Genomic DNA, 25028 nt, shown 5'->3' on the forward strand with positions numbered 1-25028 from the left:
AGTTCACGCCTATCTGTTAGCGTGTTTAATTCCTGTTTTCCATTCATTTACAGGACAGAATACTGTATAGACTACAGAACATAGTATAAGATATGGTAGTCTGTATTGTACCACTAAGCCTGGGTTCACATTAAAGTTGTACAGTATATTGCATGTATACATTGACAACCTGTCAATTCAGTAGGTGCCTTGCATACATGGCTTTAGAGTTTTTTTTCCAAGGCTTAGAAAAATCATAGATTATTTCATCCATAATCAAAAGGTTTCTTGTCTTTGGTTTTGGTGAGACTTTTGCAGCTCAGTTCCATTGATGTAAATGCAGCTGAACTGTAATACCACAGCTTGGACAGAGGTGGCATTGTTTTTTGGCAAGAAAGTATCTGTGCTTTTTCTAATCTTAGATAATCCCTTAAAACGGGTTATCCAGTGCTACAAAAACATGGCTACTTTCTTTCAGAGACAACACGACTCTTGTCTCCAGTTCAGGTGCAGTTTGCAATTAAGGTCCATTCACTTCAATGGAACTGTGCAGCAAAACCCTGGAGACAAGAGTGGGGCTGTCTCTGGAAGAAAGTGGCCATGTTTTTGTAGCGCTGGATAACCCCTTAAATTATCTGAATGTAGTCAAATAGGCATACATAGACAGATATACCTTCATCCACCGTTGCTGGACACTGTGAAACACAGAGTAAAACAAGGCTCATAGAACTGAGGGATCCTTATAGGAATGAGCACCAAAGCTTTTTAAGGTATCACATATGAAAATCTTTTGGCAGCTCTAAACACAGAACATTGCTGGTTAACCTGACACTTATGATATTTTAATGGAAAACAGCTTTATTAGTTTATATTATCTAGTAGACGTTGTTTATTGCTTCGTTCGATGTCTACAAATCTCTAGTACACATACAATTTTATCACTCCACAGTTTATGTTATTTTATCCAAGGTCAACAAAAAGAAACAAATGTGGTCAGATGATAACATAACAGAGGTGGAATTCTGCTTTAATGCACTGCTGAGCTACATGTTCAGACCAAAGGTCCAACAAACTTTCTCTGCTGAATTAATAAATAAAAAATATATAAAAAAATAGGCAGGCATCTGAATAATGATTTTAATATACTTTATTTAAAAAGTACACCATTTTAAATTATTTCGATGGGGCAAAGCTGAAAATGAGGGTCGCCAGTGTCTGCTGTCCGGTTGAGATGGGGTGTGATAGTTTAATGAGGCTTTCACAGCTGCATGATTTGCGGATTCAGAAGAATAATCTTGTTCTGATATCGGAGAGTTTTTTTTTTTTTTTTAATTCCTCTCCAACAGTGTAAAGTCATGAAATGCTGATGTATAGACTACATTTCGTCTCTTCTATATTGCACCAATCAGTTCAGTTCACAGTTTATCCAGGTGTGTGGCATGCCATGGAGTCAATGCAGTCAATGTCACCTGGAGATATAGACCATTAGAAGAGATAGCAGCATCGTTATGGGCCGGGAAGAGATGCCGAAAGCTCCACCACATTCTCTAGCATTCTCCTTAAAAGGGAAAAATAATAAAATAAAACATAAACATGAATTTGTTATGTCTGATACATGGACATACAGTAGCTATTAGAAATGAGCGAACCTTGAGTGTGCGGCATTTTGATTTGACTTGATTTGACATTCGCTCACCTCTGATAGTTATAAAAAATTTCAGATACATAGCTAATGGCCAACAAGAGCTCACAGTAAAGTATTTTCTAATGTACATAGGTACTGTAGATGTTAAAATAATGTTTGGTATAGAAGGATTTAGTTTGAGGTTAATGGTGGCACATTTCTATGACTAAAAATCACACACAGTTGTGTGGATGAGGCCTAAGGGTTCATTCACGCAACCGATGCCGCAATTTTTTGGAGTATCGTGGAATGGATCCTCTAGCCGCCCCCTCCGCCGCCCGCCACAGATCTCCTTCCCAGAGCTGACAGGAGAGCTAAGCCTGATGTGCTTTCCTGTCATCACATCTACTACTTACCTATTCCCCCGTGCAGACCGGCTACAAACGCTCACCGGAAGTGTCGTGGACTACACTGCTGGGAGAAGGCAGCGTAGTCCAGACCACTTCTGATGAACATGTACGCTGGTCGGCATGGGGGAATAGGTGAGTAGTAGATGTGATGACAGGAGAGCACATCACGCTCTCCTGTCATCTCTGTGGCCTTTTGGCGGGGGAAGGGGGGGTGGTTCATGCCAGAATCCGCACTAGGACATGTCCTTTTTTTTCATGGTGCGGGTCACGGCACGGATCATGTGAATGGCTGTATTCATTTCAATGGTGCCTAAAATTGTCCGTGGTCACATATCAATTTTACGTGACGCTTGAATGTAGCCTAAGACCTGGGGGAACCTATGCACAAGGATAAATAAGCAGTAATAAGCATGCTGTAAATAAGCTCAGGCTTTAGCCATAAGCCAAAAAGTGTTTTCCATATGAGAAATTTACATTTCAGTCATAGGGAATCCTAGGTATTGTAGGTATCATTTGGAAGCATAACCATGGGAAAGGGTGGTCGTAGTTGAAACATGCTTTCATTAATTTCTAAATATGGCAACCCTAAAAGGGAAGCAATGGCCATGCCTATCCAGTTTATCAATAAGTTGACTTACTTCTGGATGGAATCCATGGCAAGATTCTGGTCGCCTCCTTATCTTCTGGGATTTTAAGCGTTCACATTTTAGGGATTCATTGTGTACAGTGGAGTTAAGGAGAAAGACTTATCAAACTAAAAAATAAAGTTGTATTTAATTTTTTCTGGCAGGGTTAGCATATCATTGGAAGCAGGAAGAAGTGGAGAAAGCCAGGCATCAGTGGTGGTGGTGTTGATTGGGGGGATGGGGACGGTGAGGGAAGGTAAGTACATATCTATGGGGTTCTATGAAGTTATGTACCTGGGCAAACAATGAAGTTCCTCACTCATCACAACTAGGGATGAGCGAACCGGTTCGGCCGGTATGGGATCCGGTTCGGATTTTTCCAAAAGTCCGAGTCCAGTCGGATTCGGATTTATTTTTCCTTGCTTTCTAAAATGGCATCCGCCATTTTAGAAAGCAGGATGTGTTCTGGGCAGGAAAAGTGCTTTCCCATGATGCCTGGAACACGTCCAATCAGCAGGGATGTTGCACTAGCCCACCCCCTGTGTACAGTTAGTATTGCTTTAAGAGGAGCCGTCACATGACCGCATGAGGCAGTCTGCACAGAGAGAGGAAGGAGACTGTTAGTAGTGCACAGAGCTCGTCAGTGACAAAACGCTGCTGCTGCACGCTGCTGTACAGAGAAGATATTGTACAAAAGCGAAGACAAAAAGATTATTAGGAAAGCAGAGAGGAGAAACATATAGTGATTGAGAGAGAAAAATAGAGGGGGGAAAGATAGATAGGTAGATAGATTAGGCATAGGAGAGCAAAGGGTGCACAGAACAAAAACGTGCTATACAGATATCCAAGTACTATACTGCCACCTTTGCGAGAGTGTATATGACATAGGTGTTTTCTTGAGGCACAGATATATACCTACTATGTGGATGAATTGAAGTGTGACAAGTGTGCGTATGTTACCTACAGATCCTTATAAGTAAACACTTAGGAGCGAATGTATCAATTTCTGACACCCTCCTGAAATTGTGCCACTAGATATATTAAGAGGTGCATCCTGCATGTCTGAGGCTAATTTTTTTTTTTTTTTTTTTTTATAAATATTCTACATGGGCAGGACACTCCTCCCTGTGCAATGCTTTTCCCCCTCCCACACGAACGGGATGCAAATTCACAAAAGTTTTACAATTTTTGTGCAAGCGAGGGATTTGCGCAAATTTTTTTGACTTTTTGATGGTATGCACCAGGCGCAGACCTTGATGCATATAGCCTTTAGCCTCATTGGCTTCTTCTTTCAGTTTTGTAAGCAGAATGTTAAACTGCTTGATTTAGAAGAACTAGTCCTTGTAAGCCTGATCTTACATCGCTGCCTGCTGTGAGTGTCCTGAAATTATCTTGTGTTCTTGTCCTAATCCTCAAACTGAAGCATGATAGATGAATCCTCAGATACTTCACTGCTCTGGCCCCACTGAACTTCCTGGCTTCACCGGCAGTGGAAATGGAGGTTTTGCGGTGTTGACACCTGTTGAATTTAATGAGGTCAGCAACCCTTATAAAAAGACCTGTGGTGAGATAAATACTGCACAGAGGTATGTCACCAAGGCACGCAATTCTAGTAGGAACTAGTTATTGGTTAATTTATATACTCTATATTTATAGAATGGTACTATAATAGTCTATGTACCAATTACTGTATTTTTCTGCATATAAGACTGCTTTTTAACCCAGGAAAATCTTCTAAAAAGTCAGGGGTCGTCTTATACACCTGGTATTGTGTTATATGGTGGGTCGTCGCATTTGGTGGAAGGCACTCAAAAACGGCTGCATTCCCGTCGTATGCGGCGACCATATGAAGGGCAGAGTAAGCTGCAGGCGTCCAGGGTATGGAAAAGAGAGATACGGTAGAGTGGCACTGTGCCCAGAAAAATACACCTCTTTCCCCCCTCTGACCCACCTTGAATCCTACCAGTATTACTGTACCTCCTTCTCTACCTCTCAAATCTCACTACTGTCTAATATTTTGTATTTGTTTTTATTTGGTGTGCGTTAGAAGAGGGGTAGTCTTATGCAATGGGTATATCCCAAACTCTATATTTTACCGGAAAAGTTGGGGGTCATCTAATACGCCCAGTCGTCTTATACACCAGAAAATAAGAGCAAGACAAATTGCGGAAAGAGTCAGAAATGTAGACAGAGAAAACATTTGGCATAATACTCGGTATCCAGACCACTATGGAATCAAGATGATTCACTAGAATACTTCTTTAGTTTTTAGATTAAAGGATATATCTAATTTCAATAGGTGCCATAGTGATTGGAGCCACGTTGCTACAGCTGCAAACATTGTCCACCACAACCATGAAGAGATTGCTGCTGGGGATTTGCTGAATTACAAATGACCTGAAAAAAAAAAGGAAAATACATAAAAATGGATGAATTCGTGGAATTGTGTCAAATACAGATAACATTAGGATAACATACATACATTCTTTATATCATTTTAAGGCATGGGCTGCCCAGCAACATTTGGTTAAGTAAACCGATGCTAAAATTTCAGGATTATAAGATCTTTAACCATAATTTGGCCTGAGACCCTAAGTAACTCAGAATCTCAGAAGATTGTTTTTGTTTTTTTGTTTTTTTGCTCATGTCCTATGCTTTCTTATTCTGAAAATATAGTCAAAACAATCTGGCTAAATTCTTTGATGAAGAACTTACTCTCAAAGGTCAAAAAAGGGTTTAGGAAACCATATTAGTCACCCATTTATACAACACATTTATCCATGTGCAAATGTATTAAAAGTGTTGTCCGGGGGGCAGACGACCCTTCTGCTTCATGGTGCTGAAAGTTTTTCACCCCTTCCAATCCTTTAAAACATTGGGGGACATTTATCAAGGGGTTTGTGCCTAAGTTTTGGTGAATAATTGCATTTTTCACCCATTTTTGGTCTATGTTCTATTTATGAACCAGTATTCGACAGGTGAATATTTTTAGATGCGACTTTTTTTTAATCTGCCTGTTTTAAGTATTCACCCAAAAGTTTGCATAATCCGGTATTAGCACCCAATTTCTAATTTGCGACTTTCTAAAAAGTCGCATAAACAGGCGCAAGCTTACGTCTGGTCAGAACCAGGTGAATAAAACTGCGCATTTTTTTCATAGTTGTGCCTTTTTTGCACCTTTTTGCACCTGTGTATGTGTGTATATGTGTGTGTATGTGTGTGTGTGTGCTAAGTCCATTAGCTGTATAGTGTCGCAACCACATGAGACATTGTAAAGCTACAGGACATTCTGTGCGGCGTGATTTTGCCCACCCATGATGATCAGGATTTAGACCCGCCCCTCCATGTCTTCGAAGAGACACTTCTGAAATGTAGAATGTCAGGAAGTAAGCACTGGGGAGCAGAAGGCTTCAGTTGTCTTCTGCTGCCCAGACAATCCTTTTAAGGATCTTTATAGAAATGTCTCCCATGATTTATGTATACCCAACACTTTATCTATGACAAGAGGAAATCCTCTATCTATACAGGAAAAGAGGTGTCTACATGTAACAGAAAGAGACTCTTTATTGTAAGAGCAGTGGGACTTTGGAAACTGTCATGACGCACTCAGTTCATATGGGGCCTGGACTTATCATCACTAGACTCTGGAATAAGATCATTGATTCTGAAAGGATTTTTTTTTCCCATAAGGTGCAGGAACTTGGCTTCTATCTTCTATAGGACTTTTATGCCTTGACCTGGATCAACATTGTAGCATAATAGGCTGAACTGGATGGTCATCTCTTTTTTTTAGTCTTATAAACTACAGTATATTACGTTACTATTGTTTTTATCTCCTGGTGGTCAAGGAGGAAGGTCATGAAATCATATAGTTCCATCACAAATTAAGTCGGTGTAAACTGGTTGACTATATTTTATTTTCCCTTAAAAAAAAAAAAAAAACTATAAAAATGTCATGAAAAAGGTCAAACTTGATTCTCTTTTTTCAGAGCGTTGGCTTTTGACTTCATGTGAGTTATTCAGACACTGAACATTGTTAGTAAAAAATAAACAGGAAACAATGCAATAATAGCTGATTACATTCGGTATTTTATATTAATGTTTGCATTCCCCACCTGCAAGTTTTCCGCTATAAGCCAAAAAGCAAACTCTGGATGAAGGAGGTTAAGAAAATAAATAAATAAAAAAGAAAATCCCAGCCTGGAGGCTTTTCAATTTGAATAAGTGATAGCAATCCTCTTGTGCTCATTTTTCTGGCATCACGTTTTGCAATTTGCCAATTTTGAGCTCTCACAGTCGTTTTATTAGATTGATTTGGCAGGCTCAAGTGGCACTTGGTAAGCAGATTTAAATCACAAACAAATGTACCTGCCGACATAAAGACACAGAATATAGTCTTGGCCTATTTATTAATTCATTCACTGCCTAGAAACCAATTATAAGGGCTAATGGTAGCTTCACATGTACCAGAATCGCAGCGGATTTCCGGCTGCAAGTTCGGCAGCGCAATCTGCTGTGATTCCCGGCACTGTCAGTTTGAATGGGTTTACATACTCACAGCAGATTGTTCATTTTGAGTATGTAAACTCTGCCCCCCCTTAACTCTTAATACTTTACCCTCCATGCACTGGTTTGCTTCTGTGGTTCCAGGCTCCCTAACGTCCTGCTTAGCCAATCAGTGCGCTGTCCCGCCACAGCCACTTTTTGGGACGTCAGGGAGCTGGGAGCCACAGAAGCAGGCTGGAGCATGGAGAGTAAAGTATTTACTTGGCCATAGTGGGTTAAGGGGGAAGGGGTTTACATACCCCCAGTGGAATGACAAAACTGGGAATCGCTGTGGATTTTGCTGCGAAACTTGCAGCGTGAAATCCACTGTAATTCTGGTACATGTGAACACACCCTTAAACTTAAAGACAGGAAAGGCTTTTTAAGAATGATGGGCGCCCCTAGTTTAATACTTGCACTTTGAAATTTGTTTACACCAGTGGACAACTAAACATCCGGCACTATGTTGGTCCAAAACCAATCACCCAGTTGCCATCTGGATGCTGTCATCAATGTTCTGTAAATGCCAACCACACAATCATATAAGGATATTGCAAATCCTGGCATGTTATTCAGTCACGGTCCAGTGTAATCAGTTGGCACCAATGTCTGGTGATATCAGAATGATGGACTTGCATGTTGGACAAGCTTTTTATTGAATACAATGGGTCATATAAACATTAGAGATGAGTGCAACTCATGCATGCTCGAGTCCAACTGCTCAGCAATTGGATACCGGTGGCTGAAGAAAATGGATGCAGCCCTAGAAAACATATGACATTTGGCTGTATCCATGATTTCCAGTACTCTCTAGGGTTGTATTTAACTTCTTCAGCCACCGATATTCAATTGTCAAATGATCAGACTCTAGAATATTCCAGTTGTACTTTTTTCTAATGAATATCTAAAAATCTTTGAAACTCTTAATATGTAAGCAGTCATCTTTCCACTTAAAACTGGTGAACAGAATGAGAATAGATAAGGACCCCCATTGACGTGACTCATGCATAAAACCATAGGGTAAGCAAAATTGTGTCGCCTTGTTGCATACTATATAAAAAAAAAAGCATGTGATAATTGGGAGATCCCTATGGAAAATTACATATTTGATGTCATCTTTGATATATCTAACTAAAATTTCATGAGTTGGTATTATTGGAAAATCAGAGTAATAAAGAGAAAAATTGCATGGCATAATATTTAAAAAAAAAAAAAAAACTTACATTTTTAGTGATATCCTGAACCGGCTGGCGTTGCCCAGAATAGACTCGGTTTTACTTACTGCTGAATATTTCCTCTGTATAACAATTTAGAACACGCCAATAAGCAATGTCATAAATATCCCAGCATTGTTGAATAGCAGCTGAGACACCACTGACCTTGAAACAGACTGGGTCTAGTCTCTGTTTTACTATAGAGTTACCCATGGGTGGTCCCTCTCCGCTCACATGTATTTACAGAAACCCTCCAATGGTCTCTCTAGAACGCCAGCAATTTCACATCCATGTCATGTCTTACTGACACACCATAAATATCTATTTTGGGAAAACCTGCTTAAATAGAGCAAAAACATATAATATTACTATCGACTGTAGTTAAAGTGGAGCTAGACTTCACCTTTTTCTTAGAAAAGATGCAGTGTTTTGCCCTACGGCCCTTTTACATGGGCCGATTTGTGGCAACAAGGGTTCCTAGAAACGCTTATTTGGCCGATAATCATACTTTGCAAAAGATCTTTTGACCGACAGTAAAATCTATCATTACTGGTCACTCGGGTTCGTCGGATTTAACTCCCTCAGCCACTGGTAATCAGATGCGCATGCTTGGGTTCAGACAAACCCGAGTGTGCTTGAGGTTCGCTCATCTCGAAACATCCCTTAGCTATAACCCCTGACTATAGACACTAGAGATGAGCGAACCGGGTTCGAGTTCGAGTCGATCTGAACCCGAGCGTTTGGTATTTGATTAGCTGTGGCTGCTGAACTTGGATAAAGCTCTAAGGTTGTCTGGAAAACATAATACAGCCAATGACTATATCCATGTTTTCCACATAGCCTTAGGGCTTTATCCAACTTCAGCAGCCACCGCTAATCAAATTCCGAAAGTTCGGGTTCCGATCGACTCGAGCATGCTCCAGGTTTGCTCATCTCTAATAGACACAGAAGCATACACATAACTTACATTGCGTATAATACACTACCTCCCTATTGGTACACACCTCCTATATATTAGAAATGTACATTGATCAGCACTTAGAGCTCATTGGGGTTCTACTTTATTGTAAGACAGAAAAAGAAGAAAACACCTTATACTTTAATATTTCATGTATCAAATATTCCTATATATAGATTTATTTTTCTTTTACCACCAGATCCATGTCCGCAGTACTGTAAGGACACACATCAAGTAATGACCGTGGACACCTGCTCACTCGGTACACATACTTCTTCATACAGCTAATAATAAATCATCTATCTGTTCCATAGCAATACATGCCAAATATAGAATCAAGCCTAATTTTGTATATTTGTGGTGAATAAAAATAAGTATAAAATCTCACATCATTCATCAGTTTATTCACCCGTGTGCTGTGTCTTTATAACCGCAAATAATGTTTCAGATATACAGACAGAGGACGCATTTACTTCATTGTCCGGTAAACACAAATACTAGCTATGCATGACCAGCTCATTCCTGAGTATTTAAAGGGAGTGTGTACTGTCAAAAAAGTAGATTGACATACTTTTACTTATAATGTCACTTTGTAAGTTGCATTGATCTCTTCTTGTCTCCTTTCACTAGTACTGCAGTAATAGAGATATTAATGGAGGAGATTGATCAAACTGGTGTAAAGTAGAACTGGCTCAGTTGCCCCTAGCAACCAATCAGATTCCACCTTTCATTTCCCAAAGAATTTGTGAAGGATGAAAAGTGGGATCTGATTGGTTGCTAGGGGCAACTGAGCCAGTTCTACTTTACATCAGGTTGATAAATCTCCCCCATTGTGTACAGCCTGCACCGGGGTTGTCATAGTACAACAACAAACACTGCATGGACATCCTGGCATGTGACCTTTACGTGCAAGCACACATTGAGTCAAAGTCACATGACAGGAAGATTGTTAAGAGACAACTATAAAAGACTTTTGGCTACAGTACTTTATATGTTAATTGACCCCCACTGATTACGAGAATAAGCAGGGAGAAGTGATTGCTAGCACATTTAACTTCCCAGCTATCTTTGTCTAGTGACTCCATTATATACAGTAGTAGGTCTATGCGGCCACTTTCAATAAAGATAATTGACAGTGGGGAAGTGAAGTGCTTTCTCTGCTCATTCTCCTCATCGGTGGAGAATCCATTGGTGACACCCCAACCAATCAAAACTTTTGTCCCTGTGACATATCAAAAGTTTTTCTAAATTATACTTTAAAAATTACGATTCCCTGTTTTTTTTTATCCATTATTAACAATGTTTAAATACATGGGTTTAATTTATGTCATAACATTACATAGGAGCTGCTATAGGGCCAGAGAACTAGTCAGATGAAGTAATGGCATTCATTTTTGTTTTTCAACTTCACTATTTGAAACATGACCTCAATATTCTTCCTTCATTCTTCAGAAAATACTGCAGTCTATGTTCTCCTATGTCCATGGGGCTGCTATAAGGCCTATATATAAATGCTGTGTAAAAAGCTCAAGCAATATGGAAGCCTCAGTAATAATGTACAACTAATCCTAGACAGCCTTAAAGAGTACCTGTCACTGTGACATATAAGAACAAGAAAATCCAACCAAATCCAGTGGTCTGCAATAATCCAAAGTTTTTTTTTTTCATATCCAAAAAAATACAGCAGCTACACTTTGATCAGAGTTGGTATTTATCAAATCTATACATAAAGACTAACTATGGTCGAAATGTCACTGGTTCATTATATTTGCATATGAAATAAAACCTTTGGATTTTTGCTGACCAGTAGATAATGTTGGACTTTCCTGTTTCTATACCTCTCTATATGGGCAGTTGAGATTGCTTGGTCTTACAGCGTGCAACCACTTTTCTAAAGACCTAATGGTGTTGCTGGCCTAATGGGGCTGCTGGATTTCATCTTTTGGTTATGACAGAGATACATGTTAAAAGTTTTGATCAGTTGGGGTCTGAGTATTCAGACTACGACTGATCAGGAGAACGAGCTGCAGAATCTTTTTGCACTATACAAATAAATATTATTTATATAAGTCCACGCTCACCACATCCTCTCCTGGTGATGTATTTTGTGATGTGAAGTCTATGAGGCCGTCCAGGTTGGACGGCAACAAAGCAGAGAGGAACGCATGGCAATGTGGACGTTCTCTCTGCTTTTTTTCCTAATTGTAGAAATATGTAGAAGACGGCACTTCCATGGCGGTGGTGCTCGAGGTGAGAAAAATGTTCAGATATTAGGAAGAGCCCGGCACTCACCAAGTAGATTATGCTTCTTTATTGTAGTGTAGCAAACATATGGTACAAGGACGCGTTTCAGCCAAGCATGGCCTTCATCAGCTTAGGGGTGAACATGCAGACCCGACTAAACAAAATTTTTGACATGTCTATATGACATGTCAAACGTTTTTTTTTTTTCTTTCTAGGGACAGGTATTATTTAAAGAAGTACGGCATTTTTTTTTTTTAAATAAAGTCTTTATTTTCTTAGTTTTTCTTTACCCAAACAATACTAATACAAAAATCTATACAGTTCCAGGCTATGTTCACACTGCGTATGAGTCCGGCCGTAGTACGAACCACGAATATACGCCCGTAGTTTTGAGGTTGATGCAATCGCTTGAAAGTATACGATATACGCCCGCACAATGCACACTACGTATGAGTTTACGGACGGATCGTATGCGGCGCCGTGAAAAATGAACAAGACCATTGTTTGAGGACGAAAATGTTCCAACTCACGGCCGTGGATTTCCATGCGGTCCCGTACGGAGTACTTATTTCAGCCAAATTGAACTTGATTTTTTGATCCAAAAGGTTCTGTGAGTTTTATTGGGCTGGGCGAAGATTTCCAAGTAAATGACCTGTTTCAGATCACTTCAAAACAAGCTAGGAAGCATAACTGTACTACGGGCGTATGTTCGTGGTTCGTACGCATCCGGCCGCATGTCGACTTTTTCCGCGCCCATAGTTTCAGCCGCACATGTACAGCGGCTTACGAAATGCGGCCGGACTCATACGCACGGAATACGCATACGGAACATAGCCCCAAAATACAATAAGACATCAAGTCCAATCATACAATAATAAAAAACCCACTTCACCCCCCCCGCCCTTGCCTGACCGAATACTGTTTGATCGAATAGATATTCGATCGAATAGTGAGATATTCGAATATTCGATGTTCGTACGGATATCCCGCAAATATTCAACAAATATTCGATAAGCATTCAAATCATCCAGCTTCCGGTTTTACCATCCAAATGGTCAAATAGATGTTTTTCACTAATCGAATACTTGTTCCCATAGACTTTAATGGGATCGAATATTCGATCGAATATTCGCGGGATATTCGTACGAATATCGAATATTCGAATATCTCACTATTCGCTCATCACTATCAATTATAAAATTTCTCATACAGTAACTAACATATTTCCCATTGTCCCAATCCGGGCGCCGCCGGAGATATCCAGTTCCTGACCAAAACTAACCTTACATAAAACAGCGGCCTCAAAACTATTTTCAATTTCCCTTTTGGCACATTTACCAGTGTTGTATCCCCCAACAAGGCCAATTGCGGGGTTTGAAGTATCATCCTTCCCACCCTATCCTTAATCTTCCAAAAAAACTGCACCCAAAGTTCAGCTATCTTACCACAACTCCATAACAAATGTATAAACCCTGCACCCTCCAATCCACAAACATTTTTTATTAAAGTATTCTACTGCCCCCCAAAAGTTATACAAATTACCAATATACACTTATTTCGGGAAATACATAATAATGGATATAGTCATTGGCTGTATCCATGTTTTCCAGACAACCTTAGAGCTTTATCCAAGTTCAGCAGCCCCAGCTAATCAAATACCGAACGTTTGGGTTAGGATTGACTCGAACCCGAACCCAGTTCGCTCATCTCTAGCAGGGACAAAAGCATTTAATGTGCTTTTCCCATAATAAGTGTATATTGGTTATTTGTAACTTTTGGGGGGCAATACAATACTTTAATAAATTTTTTTTGCAGGACTTCTCCTTTAAGCTACTCTCTATATGCATGTTATTTGTAGTGTAGACGGAATTATGTTGCGTAAAGTGGCCCAATGGGCAAAAAACACTTGAATTGCGAATATTTTAGTTGTGTCAGGCCACTTGTGCTGCTTGGACTCGAGGGGCAGGGAGGGGGCGGAATGGGATGTAGAGGTATTGCGCCTTTGCATGGACCTTCCGATACTCTTTGCCACAGGGACATTTTTAAGCTCACACTTAATAAATGTTCCCCTATGTGTTTATAAGTTGCTTTCAGTGAACATGACTGAGACCTACATCCTCACTTTCCCTGTCAAGACAAAAGTCAACGTAAAGAAAAATTGCAAAAATACAATCTCCTTACAGATATCTGCTAAAGTAAATGTACCAGCGTCACAAATCCTCCTCACTCTAATTCAGCAACAGTTCATTTTCACAGCCTAAAATATCTAAATACATGAAACCTGCCCAAAGGTAACATCTTGCTGAGCTGAATATAACACTTATGGCACATTGAGAGTAACTGTACAACATTATATAAAAAAAGTACCCAGCTACAATTGAGCCAAACTGACATCACTGAACTGTAGTATATGTGGTTTTGTGGATTTCTATGTGGGTGAGAAGAGGCCATTCAAGGGAAGGAAAAATAATTCCCATTTTTAAGGCAATTTCATAAGCCGAAATACCTCACAGCGTTATAAATAAATCAGAACTGCTCAATTAAAAAAAAAAAAAAAAAAAAAAAAGATACTTTCGTACATTCAGCCAATTCTTGACACAAACCAGTTCTCCCTTTTGAAAGGTATTTGTTGACTGTAACCATAAAATTATAATAATAGCATGTTAAGAGATAATATATATCAGATACTCTACAAGCCTCTACGTACATTGGTAATTGATGTCTGTGAGACACCGGATTTAACGCAGTATGTTCTTATCATACGAGAGTCTCATTAATCTGTGTACTTTACACAAGATGTTTCCCTCTGTTCCTATTAATGGTCATATATTAATAGGGTCTATTATTTTAAGAACTATATGACATTTTTTCTTCATTTGTAACAATATATGACTTACTCAGTAATGCCGGAGTAGAGTCCAAACCCAACATCTATGTGACCTTCAATACTCTTGATGTTTGAGCTTTGGCCTTGCACAAACATGCGATTAGGGGCCAAACAATGTAGTGTTTTTCCAATGTAGGCACATGTCCGCTATGGTTTGACTTGACCAACAAATTCATATTGCATTAACCTAAGCTTGGATTTGCTTGAACCTGAGCCTCCGGGGATGAAACCAGACCCGACTTCTAAGCTAGGATCATCCCGCAACGTTGGACGCGTTATAATTATACTGTGTTATTTTAATGTCTGTGCTCAACTCAGTTGTACATTACTTCTTATTATATTTTGTTACTTTTGCCTTTGTGGCCAGGGCAAACCGTGGCGGCACAATGAGAAAACCACCACCTTTTTTTTCAATCTTTTTCCATGAGCGCTAACAAGTTTCACTGCAATTTTTTTTTTTTTTACTCTTGAATATAAACCAATCTGAGATATACCCTGGAAGCCTGAATGTGAATTTCGTCCAAAGTCAGTAAAAGCTGAGGAGAACGACTATAACTCTAGCAGCAAATTTATTATTTAATATCTATACACAGTTAACCACTGTAGATCACTTCATAAACTGTTCCCAACAACATCATATTCAAAAGCCAACTAACGGCAGGAGTTAAATCATCCAAATAGATGAAAATGAACTTGATTTTTCTTTCTATTCCTTTACGTATAATGATATTTTTGTAATCATATCATGTTTTATTGCCCATAAAATATTTATTATTGTAATAATATCAAGAGTACAAACAGCACCAGAAAAACTTAAAATCAACAAACTGGATCTTTTGCATAGGGTACGTAACAGGTAATAAAAATACAAATAAAACCTTGTTAATAGTGAGACACTATGGCTTAAATGGATAAAGTGATGGTGGTATGATGTTTTGGTAGCCATTTGGCCAACTCCTTCTCCAGACACTGAATAAAGCAGCTCACTCTGCCTCAAACACCAAAAGAAGTCATGGATTCATTGAAAGGATCAATTGGTAGTAGAATTTCATTGACTGGAAAAAGTGATTATTCATTAAAGTAAATGTATCACCTAAACCTTTACTGAGTAGATGCCAGCATTACAGTATGTTAAACAGGTGACAGCTATCACAAGTTTAACATGCTGTAACACAAGTGTCTATCCTACAGTTATACCGAAGGTCGGTTATAGACGTTGAAAAATAAACTCAAGAGTTTTTTCCACAAGGAAGTGGTGAGTGCTGCATTTCTTTCGACTATTGGATATCATGGAGTCTTGTTTAATCTTTTAATGCTGAGCATACCACACTAAAGTTTATGCTTCCCTATCACCTGCATACTTATGTCTTCCACATGCGATGCCATCTCCTAGAAAAGGAGCTTTTTGCTGTAATTTATTGTTGTTCTCCTTTAATGTATTTTCAAAGATGTCTTACTACTTTTTGGCCACAAGATGCGTCAAGTCAATAGGAGTGAATGCCTTGGTTATATTATGTGATGTTTTACATGTGCGAGAGTATGATTGCCAGACAAATTCCACTTCCTAGCGTATTGCAGACTTATTCTAGAAAGTTTCCTATCAATGGGACGTCATGTTGCCTCACAGCTCCTCCACCAATGAGAGACTAAGCTAAGTCTCTCCTATAAAACTTACTGATAGTTCCTGGTGGTACACATTAGTCTATATAGTTTGTTCCTGTGTGAGCCTCACAGCAGCATTCTCTGCTAAAACCCTAGGGGGGTGGCTACCATTTAGGGACCTAGCATGTCTATATCTGGGGTAACCATGTTCTACAAAAGTTTTCTTAGGAAGTCCTTCATCTGTGAAGGACTATCCCCAGGGATTGGCAAAGAGCAAGTAAAGCAGAAGTACACCACAGAACCTCCATAGATCGATCTTCTTGAAAAATCTTGAGGGATTGGCTACACTTGGTTTTTCAAGCCTAGACTTGGATCTATCACACTGTGATCTCTTCCACCAGGAGGTGGTATTTTCTAAACTGTGATAAAGGTTTTCTTCTATCAATAGCTAAGTATTAATGTTGCCCTGCTCTGCACTGCTTAGGCAGATCCCGCCCTAGTAGTCCCCTATTTACTGTTCAAGTCTTCTATCTAAAACTACCAAAGAGACTGTCCTTACTTAAGTATCCCATATCCAAAACTATCTTTCAAAGGATTAGGCAATCATACGCAAGTGCAAACTGCGTACTATACACTGCACCATCATTACATTAAAGGGACAAGAGGGATTACCTACTACCTTTAACAGATAAGTGTTTGGAACCCAGAAAGGGCAAACACCACTCATGCCCTGTAACAAGTGCTGCAGTGGTACCGCAACACCTGCCCTTGCAAAACCCACCGATGGATTACCACACACAGACACAATAATCTAGCCCAGATTAAATGCACATGAATGTGAGAGATTTCTAAGCATGCTGTTTGACCTGTCCAGATGTCATTCCACTGATGCTGGTCATGGTGGTGAGGGCTAAACTCTGAGTATCAGTTATTGTGACGTTCCTGTCATATCTATACACTGGTCACCTTTCATTGTAATCCTGTCAATGATGATAAGTAAGACTGGTGCTGGAAAGTGTTCTCTACAGAACCAAAAGTCTCAGCTTAGTTTAAGGCTCAGAATAAAAACTGCAAGATTTTCAGGATTATTTTATAATAACATTATCACAATGGGAAATGAGCAAAAACATCACACATTTTTTTTTTTAAATATATGTTTAATATAAAAACTTAAATACAGTTGTCCCTCAACATATTAATATTAATTGGTTCCATGATGACCATTGTATGTTGAGTCCATAACTCTATGGAAAACTGGTAATTGGTTCTGAAGACCCCAAGATATCATCCTAAAATGTGAAAAATGAATTGTAGAAAGGAGATGCTAGACAATCACTGCAGGCACTCAAGTAATACTGGGGGTTTATCAGTAAAATGACCACTTTTATTGGTCGATCATTGTAGCATTGTAGGTTGAGTCTGGTCTCAGGCCATTGTAAGTTGAGGGATCACTGTAATAGGTCACTTGAGTAAGGAGCCACATTGAACTCAATGGGAGAATTGTGCATTTAACCAGGTGCCCCCTCCTCAGCAGAGCGGAAGGGGCCTGGTAAACATATTTGATTTGTTCTAATTGTTGTATATTTTGTCCCTTGAAGGGATTTGTAAATGAAATATACAAAAAATAGGTGAAAAAATGTAACAGGTTTTTGCAAGACAAATTGGAATTCCGGCTGTCCCTTTAAGGGACAAAATAAACAAAAATAAATAAATAAAAAAATTAAATTGTTTACTGTGGTTAGGAGATATAACTGACAACTAATGGCTTGGTTGTCAGTTATTGAAGCCCTATGGCCACCTTCAACTGAGCACAAAGCATCAAGCTTAACACTATTTTAGAGTTTGTTTTTTTTAGCAATAAGTACCTGATTTAACTATTATGCTATTTTAATGATACAGTTTCATTAATGCGTACCTCTGACTATCTACTGTACCCTAATTCTACATTTTATCAGTTTATTGTCTGAATACTTTAAAAGATCAAACCACATTATGAAAAGTTGTCCAAATTCTGTTCTTATGAAGAAGAGCAGATGTGATTCCAAATTACACTTCTCCTGCATGGAGCCAAGTTCAGATATTTATTACACTGGAATTTATGTTGTTTTTCAGTGAAGCAGTTAAGTGTGTTGCTGCTAGGGGCCCGCTGAAATCAGTAGTCATTTAAGAGAAGTCAGAGCAAATTGATTTTCTTAACAAGTGCTGGGGAGGGGAGGATGAAAGAAATAAAAATAACGTGTTCTTACCTCCCCTGCCCCAGCGCTGGTGGCTGCAAATCGCCACTTTGGTCTCCGGGTCCTTGATTGCTTCCTGGTCTGAGCGGGGACCTGGGTCATGATGTGTATGGTCTGCTCAGCCAGTCAGCGGCAGTAGCAGGGTCCCACCTCAGCCACTAACTGGCTGAGCGGACTACACACGTCACGACCCAGGTGTGGCTTAGACCAGAAGACTGGGGACCAGAGCGATGATAAACGGCCACCAGCGCTGGAGTGAGGGTGGTATGAACACATTATTTCTTTTATCCCAGCGCTTTTTTAAAAGTCAATTTGCCTAGACTATTGCCTTTAACGGCAGGTGTTGCCGTTATTGTCCTAAATAACAACTTTCAAACTTGCAGCCCTGTGTCAAATTGGGGTTGCCATGCCCTGGGATTGCGACCCCTCTGTCCCTCCTCCCCGCACTCTTCATCATTAGGAATGCCCCTAGAACAATTTCTCCTATTCATCACTTGTGTGAACACTTCACATGTGCTGGATTGTTAAGGCACCTGTGCAGTGTTCAGACAGTTGGTGAATAGAAAAATCCTGCCTGGGGGCATTCCTAGTGATGAGGAGGACAGGGAGGAGAGACAGAAGAATGTTGCAATCCTAGGGCAAACAAACTCTAGGCCATGCCAATTTGATACAGGGCTGCAAGTGTAAAAGTTGTTTTTTAGGACATTAACTGCATCACCTGCAGAACGGACCCCAGGATAGATCTTGGATTAAAAGCAGCTATCTGACGGTACAATCGGTTTGGTGGGGGCAGATTGTGGCTACAGAGATGCTTTAACCCTTTGGCAACATTTTACATACAGTAGGCTCACATGATATGTCCCATACTAGTTAATATTATAATTAGGATATGGGCTTATATGATGGAGAGTCAAAATTGTGGTGCTAAAATAAATGAGAACTGGAAAGTGATGCAAGCATGGTTTGCACAATTCAAGTACTATTATCAATGCCTTGTTTGCTATCAAATCAACTGCAGCCAATCTATGGTCCAATGGCACCATCCTATACCAACTGACAGCATTGCTGAGGCCAGATGTTGGTTTCTGTCCTACGGGACAAATCTACAAGGGTGGTGAAATTATAACGACTACTGCCACGGTGGTCATTTTAAAAGAAGAGTATTTAACTTTTTGTTAAGAGCTATTTTGAGCCCTCTGTCAATTTTATAAAAGCTCAGGCAACCCCTCTAAGATCGAAACTTCTAAAATATTTATACCCACAAATAAACTTCCCTTCCTGCTATTATTATGTTTCTTGTTTCGCTTCATACAAAGCGGTTGCCTTTGCTTACCTTATAGACATCAGAGTCTGCCTGAACTTCAATTAAGACATTACAAAGTAGACCTTCAGGTTATGTTATCCTTATGTTGTCTTTACAGAGCATATACAACACCGAATATTAATGATATTGGAAACAAATAGACTTCAATGGCATGAGATAATATGTGCAGATAACAACAGACCTGGATGTACGGCCGGCTGGACTGTATAATACACTTCCCGGCCTTCATCAGTGATTACATTATTAAGCCCCAGTCTAAACAGTTGACACTCAACTGTGCAGATAGAAGCTTCCTCCGCCTGGGTCACTGTACAACATGAATTATGTACGGAGCTTATAGGGTGCGAGAGGGTCGGCGTTGTAAGACAGGCTATATTAGGAAAGATGTGGGCATATTTTTCCCATATAATTGTTATACAAACATTACATTATCGATGCTTCAGTTAAATGAGTTTAGCAGAAAAATAGCTTTCACGTTCATCGTTGCAAGGATAGGAACAATCCTGCTGCCCTCTGGAGGTTGGCACGGAACATAGAGAGAACTCATCGAGCCAATTCTCAGCATGTGTTCTGCATAGTCTATGAGGAAGATCAAGAAGGATCCTTTACAATATTTTTAGGACATTGTAAACCACTCTGTGTTCTTTATATATTTGGGATCATATGAAATGAGAATATATAATGTTTTCAGTATTTATAAAAATGACTTTTTATGACTGTTATATTTTGGAAAAGGTTCATAAAATAAAAAAAAAACAAAAAAAAAAAACAACAAAGGCTGTTCTTTTCATAACGCATTGATTTGCATTGAAGTCAATGCAAACAACGGCCATTATTTCACACAATGTAATGATCAACGGCTGTTGTTTGGCTACGGACGTCGAGATAATGTTCATGTCAATTATTTCCGGCCGTTGTCTTAGACTTTTGTGAAGTTTTTCATTTAAAATGTCTGTTGTTTTGAGAGCCAAATAACGGCAGTTGTTTATGCGTAGTGGGAACATAGCCTCAAACTGTGTTTATACTTACAGTATCTTTATACGTATACTGGTTTTACTTTTAGATATTGTATAAGGCAACATTCTGCAGTTGTTTACTTTATTTTTTATTATAATTGTTCATTATTTAAATTTTTCATCAATATTTTTTAACAAGACAAATCATATAGACTCAGAAGGTTTCACACGTGGGTAGATTTCTGTTTACATGGGGCTGCAAATAATGTTGGCCTGCATGAGTGTCTGTTTGCATTCTTTCCATCCTGATACAGAAGTGTTTAACTCTGATGCACTGTTCATATGTGTCAATGTTAAAATGGTAAACCGACTTAAAGGGGAACTCTGGGGAAATGTGAAAATCCCAGGCAAACGGGGGGGGGGGGGGGGACAATAATACAATAGGCTTACCCGTCCCCCCTGCCTCTCTAGCTCATTGAAGCTGCGGGTATCCTGTTTCTCCTGGCTTCCTGCATCAGCCAGTCAGTGACTGCAGCGGGGTCCCATCTCAGTCACTGGTTGGCTGAGCGGGCATTTGTGGCATCCCAGGACCAGGCATCAGCAGGAGACCTGCTGATTCAGTGAGCTGCGGGGACATGGGGATGGCTAAACATATCCTCTTAATTATGTGCCCAGGATTTTTACATTTTCCCAGAGTTCTCCTTTAAGTTAGCTCATTTCCTAGCACGACTGTACGTTTCTCTGTGTATGCTAACACCACAGCCACAATCTGATTTGATGACCTAAGTACATACAGTACCATCAATGAGTTTTGCCTAGAAAACCCCTTTATCAGTATAGCCCTGATTTAAAGGGGTTATCCAGTGCTAGGAAAACATGTCCACTTTCTTCCATAGACAGCACCACTCTTGTTTCCAGTTTGGGTGTAGGTTTTGTAACTCAGTTCCATTGAAGTTAATGGAGCTTAATTGCAAACCACACCTGAACTGGAGACAAGAGTGGTGCTGTCTATGGAAGAAAGTGGTCATGTTTTTGTAGTGATGGATAACCCCTTTAATTCAACACTACAATGACTTCAATGTCACTATGCACACGTATTATTTTGATCTGGCCTATAATTTTAAAGGTGTTGACATGTAAAAATATTTACTGCATATAGAGTCCCAAGTAATATATGGCATTTTAAGAATATTTATAAGGCAGTAGGGAACCCCATCCCTGTAACTAATACTATATAGACTGACTGGTATAACTGTAAGCTTTGCAAGCATTTTTGTAAATGAAAAGTTTCCTATCCGGGAACAAATCCATGTTTCACCCACAGTAAACATACCGATCTATGTGGTAGGATTAATTATGTCGTTTGTCGAAACTCTGAACTGTGAGATGGTCTCCAAAGGGCCGGCTAAATGGTGTCTAAATGAGGGGATTGAAATGACCCTATGCTGTTGTTAGAAGCATTCTGTACAAGTCTCTGATCATTCCTGCACAGTCAGTATGGTTAGATGTGAACTCTGAAATACATTAATTCCCAAGTATAGATTGGATTCCAAACCATCAGCACTACAGTTCCCATGGCTGGAAGGAACCCTGCCAGCTTCAACAGGAACACAATCATTATATAGACATCTCCAGGCATCTCTGAAAAATAATGATCTCGGCTTGAAAATATTATTAGCCTAATTTACCTACAGAAAGAATGAAAACATTATTTCCTCCATCGCTTCAGAAACTTTGATCAAACTCAGCAAACTTTCCTCGACTACAGTAAGGTTTTTCACCTCTCTTGGCAATTACGGCGGTGGAACGATTGGATTTTTGCCCAAAAAATTTAAATATGACAAAGTTTGTCAGTTTCATGTGTTTGCAAATGTGACATGAAAATCTGCTTCAATTTCAGCCGACTAGGAATGGAAATTGGTAAACTTCAGTAGCAGACGGATGGTACACAAGACTTTTTTTTTTTTCATGCTACGTGTGCCCCGTCTAAAGTCGAGAAGCAGAAATAACCAGGAACAAAAAACAATAAACTATTATTCTAACGCGGTTGGGTAAAATATTCACTGTCTTCCTCTGTCCCTTCCCCTTTAAATCCCCTTATCTCCAACAACATGTTAAGAAAACTTTGTAACTTTAGCCGAGTTTCTGTGAAGCTGTTGTAGGGAGGTGAGAGGGCAGCAAACGTTGACAGAAAGAGTCAACAGCTGTTATTTTTGGCCAGGTCAATAAAATATTCAAAGTCACTTTATTTCAGATGGTGACACCGATGAGTATTTTACAGCTGGATTGGTGTAAATCAAACTACTATGAGTGTGGCGTGTGTTTTTTATTACAAAGTTTGGATCCATTTTTATATTGTTGGAAGATCTTTACTATTTGAACAAAAGAAATAATTAGCAGTATAAATGTTTTTTTTTGTTTGTTTGTTTTTAGCAAAAAACATTATTTAAAGGAATCTAAAAACCATGTGTCTTAGAAGAGGTTTGGACTGTTGTTCCGCCTGCACCATTCATTAGACTGCAGCCCTGCTTATTTAGGCTGGTGAAGGGTGGGATGACGTAGATAGTCTAGCCACAAATAACAGTTGAACAGCCACATGGCTTGCTTTCTTTGAGACCAGCTATTTAAAGGGAATCTGTCAGCTCTTGAATATGCTCAAAGCTCAAGTGCCAGGGAGGCTGTGCTGAGCCCCAGGAGACCTACATTATATTCATCTGTCTAATAAGTTAACATATATTGGTAAATAAAGTTATTGTATTAACTTTCATGCTTTCCTTCTGCTGTTAATAAAAAACATCTGCTTTGTTGTCCTTATTATCCCAACTTCTTGTCTGGTGTATATTACGTAATGCACTTCCTGTTCCTGTGTATACATTAACTGTGAATTCTGCCAACTCTATTGTCCTCCCATTATGTGGGAGGGGTTATAGCCAAGAAGATGAAGTGGAAGGGAAATGAGTAGGCTGAATTCCCATCTAGAATGTGCAGAAACATGGTCAATTTAGGAAGGGAAGCATGCAATTGCTTGTTTTACTGTCCATCCAGATGCCCGATTCAACCTATAGCAGGAGTTAGGCTCCATAGACTTACAATGGAGGCCAACTACTGCAATCAGTCAGATCAGGTGGCTGACCAAGGAGTTAGGAACACAAATATAATTCTCCCAACTATAACTCAGAATCACAAAATCATGTCTAAACAATGTGTCAAAAGTGCCAGTAATGCTTTAATAATAATAATAATATTTATTTGTATAGCGCTAACAGATTCTGCAGTGCTTTATCTATACACAAGGCACAGAGGTTACATTTACATTTTACAAAATTAAATTAAAATAAAGAAATATACAAAGGGGGAGATTTATAAAACATGGTGTAAAGTAGAATTGTCTCAGTGGTCCCTAGCAATCAATCAGATTTCATTTTTCAAAGAATCTGTGAGGAATGAATAGAAGATGAAAAGAGGAATCTGATTGGTTGCTAGGGGCAACTAAGACAATTCTACTTTACAACAGTTTTATAAATCTCCCCCAAGTGTATACGAGACCTGCTTGTTGGAGCTTACAGACTACGACTGGGGGTGACACGAGGCACAGGTGCTTTGCTTGTCCATGGCCCAGCCATTGTACATTGTACATAGTCAGAAGTGGCAACATTTTAAGAACCTTAAGATCAAGGACCTTTAATGTCCATTGTGCTGCTGAGGTGTATTTAAAAATAGATAGATAGATAGATAGATAGATAGATAGATAGAAGATAGATCGATAGAAATAAAGATAGATAAATAGATAGATAGATAGATCGACTAATGCTTTGTAATAAAGACCAAAATATTGACTATACTACTGACCACCAATTGTGCAATTGGCATAAACATTATATTACTGACAGACTATATACATATACTCTATAATATAGAAGCCCTTTTGCTCTCTGTGGTTGAAAGCCAACATGGATCTGTCATGAAAATGTAATCAACACAGAGTAGTTTTAAGACTAAGTGCTGACATTTATGCTCAAAGCAAAGAAAGACTGAACAACTGATATGTTTGCTATTGCTTAGTCTGTGTCACTGGTCTATTTTCTTGTCTCAGATTTATGAAAAATGTAAGATATGAAAAGCTGTAAAACAATACTGCTGATGGGACATTAATAGCTACTACAACATCGGGAAAACATGATCTAAAGAAATATATAATCTATAGTCATAAAGTATATTTCTTTTAAACAGATACTTTTGGGCAAATGACAGCTTTAGGCTATGTTCACAAAGCACTTAACAGCGTCCTGCATAGCAACGGCCGCCGGGCTGCATTCAGGACCCCTGTATCGGCTGCTGGAACGTTTCTTTTTTACAATTTACTTGCGGGCACCATCGGGTGTGCCACAAATCAATTAGTCATTCACTTCAATTTAAAATGCGGCC

The 25028-nt window shown here is 39.2% G+C and overlaps 1 protein-coding gene across 1 annotated transcript in view; it reads right to left on the reverse strand.

Moving 5' to 3' along the window:
- Positions 1 to 1145: 1145 nt before the first annotated feature.
- Positions 1146 to 25028, reverse strand: part of CACNA2D3 (calcium voltage-gated channel auxiliary subunit alpha2delta 3) — a 636447-nt gene continuing 612564 nt past the window's right edge. Inside the window, exons 35-37 of the mRNA XM_069967934.1 lie at positions 4923 to 5036; positions 2652 to 2733; positions 1146 to 1537 (exon numbers count right to left, since the gene is read on the reverse strand). Of these exons, the coding sequence (XP_069824035.1) occupies positions 1445 to 1537; positions 2652 to 2733; positions 4923 to 5036 (289 nt within the window). The 3' untranslated portion in view covers positions 1146 to 1444. The remainder of the gene's footprint in view (positions 1538 to 2651; positions 2734 to 4922; positions 5037 to 25028) is intronic.

The sequence above is a fragment of the Dendropsophus ebraccatus genome, chromosome 4 (assembly GCF_027789765.1).
Source record: "Dendropsophus ebraccatus isolate aDenEbr1 chromosome 4, aDenEbr1.pat, whole genome shotgun sequence".
NCBI classification, from domain to species: Eukaryota; Metazoa; Chordata; class Amphibia; order Anura; family Hylidae; genus Dendropsophus; species Dendropsophus ebraccatus.